The sequence below is a fragment of the Camelina sativa genome, chromosome 2 (assembly GCF_000633955.1).
Source record: "Camelina sativa cultivar DH55 chromosome 2, Cs, whole genome shotgun sequence".
Classification (NCBI taxonomy): Eukaryota; Viridiplantae; Streptophyta; class Magnoliopsida; order Brassicales; family Brassicaceae; genus Camelina; species Camelina sativa.
In genome coordinates, this window is record NC_025686.1 from 9,900,934 (window position 1) to 9,909,684 (window position 8,751).

General features: G+C 34.6%; 1 protein-coding gene across 4 annotated transcripts; it reads right to left on the minus strand.

The window, feature by feature from the left end:
• LOC104721273 (putative pirin-like protein At3g59260) lies at positions 3,129-8,031 on the minus strand. 4 transcript variants are annotated; one of them, XM_010439224.1, is made up of 12 exons: positions 7,880-8,031; positions 7,482-7,644; positions 6,801-7,029; positions 6,565-6,611; positions 6,315-6,445; positions 4,646-4,767; positions 4,493-4,542; positions 4,358-4,396; positions 4,225-4,253; positions 4,059-4,121; positions 3,876-3,976; positions 3,129-3,786 (listed from the first exon to the last, which is right to left on the minus strand). In XM_010439224.1, exons 5-12 carry the CDS (start codon positions 6,315-6,317, stop codon positions 3,297-3,299), a joined length of 897 nt encoding a protein of 298 aa, XP_010437526.1. In that variant the 5' UTR covers positions 6,318-6,445; positions 6,565-6,611; positions 6,801-7,029; positions 7,482-7,644; positions 7,880-8,031; the 3' UTR covers positions 3,129-3,296. The 4 variants fall into 4 exon arrangements, with proteins under 4 accessions (XP_010437526.1, XP_010437518.1, XP_010437543.1 ...); XM_010439216.1 differs by having other exon boundaries at positions 6,315-6,457; XM_010439241.1 differs by having other exon boundaries at positions 4,646-6,457.

Genomic DNA, 8,751 nt, shown 5'->3' on the forward strand with positions numbered 1-8,751 from the left:
TCTTTGTTAATAAATGTTAAAGGGGGTGATTGATAGGATTGCATGTGTAGATCAAACGAATAAAATTTATTCACCATGCATCATAGAACTAAAAACAAGGACCTTGATTATATTTATTCTATTCAGCATGTTTTAGGTTCTGAGACCCCATCTTCACACCTCTTCTCCAAACGTTGTTCTTGATCGTTTGCTTGAGGGCAAGCAAAGAATAAGTTTGGGGGAGTTGATATGTCTATATTTTGTCTCTGCTAAGCATGTATTTGCCATGCATTTAGTTAGGATAACTAGTTGTTTTGCATAAATTTCTAGTCTCTTTTGTACACTTTTCATACTTAGGTAGTTCTTGCATCATTCTTGCATACATTGTGCATTTCGGAGTATTTCAGGTATCTAGGAGTCGTCGGAAACACATCGTTCGAGTCGCCGTTCGAGTCACCGTTCGACGTCGTTCGAGTCACCCACTCGAGCAACACCTTGACCATCATCGAGTCGTCACCCACTCGAGCAACACCTTGACCGTCGATCGAGTCGTCACTCACTCGAGCAACACCTTGACCGTCAATCGAGTCGCCGTTCGAGTCGTCCTTCGAGCCACCGGTAGGGGGATTCAGCTTTTGATGTCTTTATCAAAGTTGTAGAGAATCGAGTCGTCTTTCCAATGCCGTTTATTTCAAGCCAATCGGAGGTGTGGTTTAAAAGTTATCATCATTTTAGTGGAAGCATATACATCCAGCTCGAGTCGCCACCCGTCGACTCGACCCTCCAGCTCGAGTCGCCACCCGTCGACTCGACCCTCCTCCACTTGAGCCAACACCATTACCCACTCGAGCCACTACTCATTCGTACATGTCAGGAAGATGTTCCGTCTTACACGCTTCAGGAGATTCCCAAACCGACTCGTCATCTTGTCGTTTTAAGTTTTAGGGATTTACATGTTTTTACTATAAATACGTTTTGTTAAGTCTTGGCGGACATCATCTTAGTTTTTATCTCGTTTTGTTTTCTAAGGTTGACCTAGCCACAAAAAACGTATTCCGATCTTGTAATCCAGATAGCTTTGATTTTATTGAGTTTTTGCATTGGATTTCTTCTACAAAGTTGTTCTTCTCATTTTTACGTATCTAAGAATGCTTGTTTCAATGTTTTCTGAGTTTGTATTGTTGATGATGATTTTCGGATCTGAGTAGTGCGTTAGTTCTTGAGGATGGGATAGATTAGGTGGAGGATCTTAGGATGTAGAGTGTTTAAGCGTTGATTGTATGATTCCCTTCTGGACTAGAATAAGAAATACTAGTTTCTCTCTGATCAATTGGGACTAGGTTCGAGACATTTCCACACCCAAAAGGTGTTTGATGAAATGTCTGACAAACTAGTGTCAGAGACTTACGTTCCTAGCCTAAGAGATTAGTTGTCTAGGATGTTTGTTGACGTGAATGAACTTGTTTGTCATGCCTGCTCGACCATGTTTCTCTAGCGAGTGCTAGGTTTGGAAGTGGTTGAGTCTGAGTAGCTTCTGTCAAGAGATTGGATTAGCTAAGCCGTGATGTTCATTGTTTAGGGATAGATTGCTTGTGGCATGTTAAACACTCTGTAGATTAGGATACTCCACCGACGTCAATTACTCCCATCCTTAGGACTTTTATCTTTCTGATTTTTATTACATTCCCGAGACTGTTTCGTTTCTCTTTTTTTTAGTTCATGCTTAGACTCGTTTATGTTTTTATTCATTTCCGCTTCTTGTCATGCATTCTCGTTTCTAGTTCTGTAACTCATTTTCGTTTTGCATTTTGATCATTCTAGGATTGTTAGACAAACACTCTTCTTGAATTGGCTTGACTTGTGATTGCTTGATTGCATCTTGATTGTTAGCAACATCCCATTTGGATTGACACCTTAAGTACTACAACACATAAGGTTAATTGAACCTGCTAGGAGACACAAAAATCCTAGTATCATTATCACAAAGGTGTAAATTAAGTGGCAGCTACTGGATCCACCAATATAATATAGTTGTTAGATCCGAGTTATTAGATTGAAGTGAGCATGTCTTCTTACAACCTGCTTCGGTTAACTGTCAAGACTGACAGAAATGTAGGATGGGAATCATTGACAGCATTACTCAAAAACAGCCCAAACTTAAAAAACACTTGTCTTCGAAGTACTGAGTATTTATATCTTTTATTATACCATATGTTGGTTGATATACATTATTCAAACATCAAGGCAATTAGATTTTGATCAAACTAGCTAGTTCCCTTTTGTGTTTTAGGGGCTTCTTCACAAGAGTTGGAAATAAGTGTATAAGCGATGAGTGCTTGTGCAGCCCTTTGGAGGAGGCGGACATTCCCACTTGCATGCCTATCATCAAGTCCTGTGAAGGTTTTAACGGTATTGAAGTTTGGAGTTATCTATGAAGAGGATGACATGGACAAGATGATGAAGCAAGTCGTGTACTTTCTTGAGACAATGCCGAAACTAAAAAAACTCGTAATACACTACGAAACGTCCATACACGAAGATGTGGAAGAAGTGCTGGGACAGTTTCAGATGGTTCCTCGAGAAGGTCTAACCAAATGCAAGATTCAAGTAATCTTTGATAACCTCAATTTGTCCTCTGCTTTAAGCATGTGTTACTAGTTACTACTATATGGTTTCTCAAATTCTTTTGGATTCACTCATGCCTCTTTTCACCATGTCAAAGCCATGAGTGTGTCTTGGCTTTAAGTTATTATGTAAGGACTTGTTCTTAATTTATGCTTTCGTCGGTTTAAGTAAACTTAGGGCATGATTACTGGTAGTTCTCTTAGGAGTACTCTTAACTAAAAATTAAAAAGTAATAATAAAATAATAATAAAGGAAAGTAAAAGATAAGCAACGCTTCTTCATATATAATCGAGAGAATCGATTCTCTTGACAACCACTACATGTGGCAAGTTTTAATAGGCTAATTCTTTTTTCCCAGATTTATTATTTAAATAAATAATAATATTTAAAAAAAAGTAATTAAAATATATTATTGTGATAAATGTCTTTCTTTTTGTCTTTTGTGAAAAATTATTCTTTAATCCTAGTGAGGGTAAACAAATATAGTTGGTTCATTAAGACGAAAAAGAAAATTAAGCTTCAAATCGTTAAAACATTATTGTGAATCAATTTATTAAAAACGTAGCATGTGTTTTTATTATTACGGACAATGATAAGATATAGAAATAGAATGTAAGATTAAAACCGTGTGCGATAAGAAAAGAAAACCTAATAAATATAACTGCATGTCTCTGGTTATTGCTTCAAACTCTTCACTGTGACCTCCAAGACTTAGCCATCTCAAAGCCATTCTTGGCGTTGCGATAGTCGTCAATTGTCATATCAATATCAGCCTGCGAGTTCATCACAAATGGCCCGTGCTGAAACACAGGCTCGCCGATCGGTTCCCCTGCAATCAACAAGAACCTCAACGGCCTAGAGCTTGATGTATTCTCCACGCTAACTTGATCCCCTCTTCCAAATACCACAACATTGTGTGCTTCTACTGTGGAAGAGTCCGAGGAGCTAAACACGCCTTCATCGCCTTCTAGAACGTAGGCGAAAGCAGTCCATGACTCTGGAATGGTCTGGTTGGTTTGAGCACTTGGGTCGACAGTAACGTCAAGGAACATGATTGGTGTTTCTGTGTAGCAAGGAGACTTGACTCCCATCGACTCTCCGGCTATGATTTTGACCTCTACTCCATTGTCCCATGCTCTACGAATATATGAATTCGGTATTTCTCGGTTTTTTGGCCAGATCCTGTCATAAAACCAAACAAAAGATATCTTAAAACATTGAAAAAGATGAATATAACTAGAATCTTTTATCATGAAGAATTTTTTTTGTACATCTTTTGACTGGAAGGGAGGTTGATCCAGAGTTGTATGAGACTGTTAGCTTCTTCTTGAGGCATTTCAGAATGAATAAGTCCTCTTCCTGCTGTCGTCCACTGCAATATAATAACCAAAATCAAAAGGATGCAACAAGAAAGCTTAGTAGTAAGAGTATTTTAATTATGTTTATTGTTTCACCTGAACATCTCCTTCTTGGATTGTACCTCTATGACCATTACAGTCTTGGTGAATGAGGCCTCCCTATATTGTACAAGTTAAATCGATATCCAAGTAAGCAAAAGTAGAAAAGGCTTTTAATTATTGATTTAAATCATGGATGAAGAAGATATATATATGTTCTCACCTGCAACATGTATGTCACACTTTCAAAACCTGTGTACACAGTTGATCCAATTACATCAGGAAAATTAGAGACCAGAGGAATTAAGCAGATGTACGTAGAAAAAAAAAATAATAATAATAGGCGTGAATTTGACCTCTGTGAGGATGATCTCTGAATCCACCAGGAGGTGAAACTGAATCAAGAAACAGAGCAAATCAGAACAAACAATAAGTAAACATAAAAAATCAAAAATTTAATTCACACATTGGGGAAGTAAAAAGAATGTTACAGGAAAGTTCAGCAAGCGAGACGAACGGGTCCAATAACTCATGGTTTGTCCTGAATTAACCATGCAACAAGAAAAATAAATGAAACTTGAAGGTGAAGAAGCCATTGGATTATACATTAGAAAATTGATAAACAATAAAAAAAGCAAACTCACTTCGTGATGCCTTGTCTAATAACATTACCAGCACCACCGTCGTTCTCAAAATTTGCATAAATCTTCTTAACAACCTGTCTCTCTGACATGGTGATGATGTCCTTTGTGTCTTTTGTCTCTCTCTGTTTGAGTGTTTGTGTGTTTATTTTTGGCGTGCGTACACATATTTATATCACAAAAACAAAGACAAAAAAAGAAATAAATAAAAAAATCTCGTTTCCATAAATGTTTGATTGTAATGTATTTTACCAATTTATCATAAATGTAAACTTTCTATAGCTTTGTCGAAAATTAAAAAAAAAAAAAAAAAAAAAATTCTATAATATTTTCTTCTTTTAAACATCAAAGGATAGGAAAATTAGCTTTTGATGTTAAAGAAAATAAAATAAAAATATAGAAAACATCCCAAAATTCATTATTGTCGTTCAAGAACTTCTTTTTTTTTGCAGATATAATGAATTTTAGTAAAATACATAATAATATAAGTAAATTCCCTGAATTAACATTTACATTCTAAATACTTTACATTTTAATAAAATATGTTTTTCGGAATTATTATTATTTTGAAAATAACATTCTTTTTTGTAAAAAAAACATTCTTTTTTGTAAAAAAAAAACATTTTTTTTTGTCACATGAAAAAAAAAACCAGATAACTTGTACACGTATGATTCGTTGGGATTTTTAGTTTAAACTCTATAAACATCTATACTATTAAAAGGGGAGCATTTTTAATAAGTAGACATATATTAAGAGATTATTACAATGAAATGCCACTGAAAACTGAATAGGGATAAGTATAATACTTGAAGCCAAACAGATTGAATTCGAAATTAATTGAAGCTAAACAAACTGATACTCATTACAGTTGCCGAACAAAATAAAAAGATATTATCTCATAAAAATCGGGTATAATTAAGACCTACCATATACCATCTAACTAAATCAACACCGTATAATATAAACAACTAATTAAAATACAAAGCATTAATTACTATATTTAAATCGTATCCCTAATAATTAGTAACTACCACAAAATTACCACAAAGCATTAATTACCATATTTAAATACGATTTTATATTTAATGTGAATTTTTAAAACATAACATCCCGAATCTTTCAAACTATTACCAAATATGCAATCAAATATTAATCATTATCCAAATTATACTTCAAATATTAAATGTCTGATTTGAAAAACCAAAATTTGCGGAAAAAAAAATCAGTAAACACATCATTAGAAAATCAATCTAAATTTATATTTCTGTATTTTAGTGACTACCATATATAAACGAAAACATCAACAAACCATTAGTAAATTTATACTTATTTTCTAACAGACTTTTATATACTTGTATATATAATTTAGATATTCTCTTAATACCATATTTGGATTGTTAGGAGCATATTCCTATTTTCAAACTAAATATTACGTGATTAATGGGATTGTATAAAGATTACTTCTTATCAAACCTAATAACTATCTATAAATCAGCCAACTTCTTTTAGTATAAATATTGTAGTGATCAATATCATTTTTAATTCACTAAAAACTCTCACCCATGATTTACAAAAGAATGGACCAAAAGCCCTCAGCCTAAATAACAGTTTGATTAGAATTGAATCAATACCAACTCATTGTTTAGCAGGTAGAAGCTATTGAATCAATACCATATCAAGGCTGCATGGTGCATGCTGCTAATCCGCATCAAAAACCACAAAAGAGAGCAGCTACCACTTTCATATTCCGGAGTTATGTTAATGCTGCTACTCCACATCAAAAAGTACAAAAGAGCAGCTTCCTAATTATATTACTACCAGTAAACATCAAAAACAGAGAAACACAATAAGTAATCCAATTCCAACATTCAATAATCTAACTAGTTTTTAGAAAACATAAATGTAAATACATAACTTATACCAAGGCAAGCAAGAGTCACTGAGTATCATTCTGTGCATTCCGAGAATCTATACAAAAAAACAATGGTCATAAGTAAACAGAATTGTTTATAAACAAGAGTAAACAAATTGGTTATACACTTATACTAAGGGCATCTCCATTGGTAAAGATGTAAGGAAATATGTTAACATTATTTTTATGAGAAAAATACAAATTCAAAGCTAAAAACTTTCCTAAGATATAAGTAAAAAACTCACCTCCAATGGTAAAGTTGTTAATTCAAAGTTCTTAAACTTTTTTCAAAAACTTGCTTTAAACAAAGAAGAAGAAGAATCTTGAACTTCAAGCAAGATTGGCTTTGCAGGCTTGATTGGTTACGTGGCTTTGCAGAACTATTATCAGCCCGGTTATTGTACCTTGGCTAAGCACATCCGCAGCTATACAAGTTGATGTCGGCTTGTTGGTGCTATTGCTCTCGGCTCTTTCCTGCATATACTCATTCATGATCAGAAATTCAAACACAAAATCAGTTTTCTTCAAGAACAAAAACACTCATTCAAACTTGATCAATAACACAAACTCAATCATGTCTATGAATATGATGAACATAAGGAACAGAGACTTGTAACAATCTATCTATGAAATCGGACTAGTAATAAAAACAGGACAAGCATGCCTATGAGCATGCTGAGCATCCCAAAATCAGTGGCAACATGATACTAACCAACCAACAGAAAAAGTTCGAGACTTTCAAAAGCTTGGAAAAAAGAAGATTACTATTGGTTGAGTAAACTTGAAACAGAACAAAGTAAAGAAAGGAAGAGAGATTATAGAGAAAAAGAGCATTATTCCATCGCAGGAAAAGGAATAAATATCAGTACCTCTATCCGATCTAAATTCTGTACCAACGAATAAACTTTAAAGGAAGTTAGACTCACACTTATGGTGGGGAATTCAAAGTGGACAAAAGAAGACGTATTGTATTGAATCAAAGAGCATCAATCACTAGAATCAGTTTGATGTTGTTACATGAGCATGCACCCCTCGGCCAAATTTTTTATTATGAAACTTCATTAATTCTTTAAACCACATCTCTCTAATCTGCACATTGAATCAGAAGAACCAAAGTTAAATTTTGAAGTTTGAAATAACATAACAGCCTAAGTTCAAAACCTACATCGCAAGTGTATAAGTATTAAATCCCTAAACCCTACACCCTAACATCAAATCCCAATTCCGATAATCCTAACATCAAATTCCAATTCCGATAACCCTAATTCATCAAATTCCAACCCTAATTCATCACAATCTACAAACGGAAAGGATAAAATCATACCATTGGAGCATTGAGATAGAGATTGCATCATTGACCATCGACAAAAAGATCGATCAAAGATCGAGAGAGAAGAGAGAGATCGAGAGATAGAAAGAGAAAGAGAAGAAACGAAAAGAAAAAACGCGCAAGTTTTTTTTCATCTAGCCATTCCCCATTCGACACATGTCCTTTACATATTTACAGTCACGTGTCTTAGCTAAGATATAATTCTCAAATATCTTAGCTTATTCAGTATTTTTTATTTATTTTTTTCTAAAAATCCCTAACATACTTGCTACTATACTACCGATGGAGATGGTCTAACCAACGGATTCAAAGAATGCAACATCATCCAACATCTGCATTATGGAAGCAACTTCAGCTTCTGCTTTGTACGAACACATGTAGAATAGTAAAGAGAAATCAGAAGTAAACAAACCAATGTAATATAAATACAAATCAGAAGCAAAGGATTAAAGTGATCATCTCAGCCATTGTTGAGTGAGAATCAGTACCTCAACCATATAAGGAGTTAAAGAACTCCTATATGAATCCAATACTCGGCCACTAATACTAAACACTGATTCTGAAGCGACAGAGGAGACTTGGATAGCTAGAACATCCTTAGCCATTGTAGATAAGATAGGGAACTTCTGGGTGTTACACTTCCACCACGAGAGGATATCATAAGGGAAACCCAAAGCAGTCTCCACTCTAACATCTGTTTTCTCAGTTAAGTAGATATCCAACTCACTGCAGCAATCTACTTGTCTCTTAGTGCTAATCATGTAGTTGTATAAAGTCTCTACCCCCACACAGCCATCCTCATCATCATCATCAGATAAGGCAGCCATAGTATTTGCTGCCTGTGATGCTTCTGGTTGCTCAACCTC

What these genes read in the sequence shown, in the direction of transcription:
- LOC104721273 (XM_010439224.1), bottom strand. An exon ending in GTGTGACATACATGTTGCAG is followed by an intron (nt 4,122 to 4,224) that starts GTGAGAACATAT and finishes TGTACAATATAG; the next exon opens with GGAGGCCTCATTCACCAAGA. An exon ending in CTCCCTTCCAGTCAAAAGAT is followed by an intron (nt 3,787 to 3,875) that starts GTACAAAAAAAA and finishes GTTTTATGACAG; the next exon opens with GATCTGGCCAAAAAACCGAG.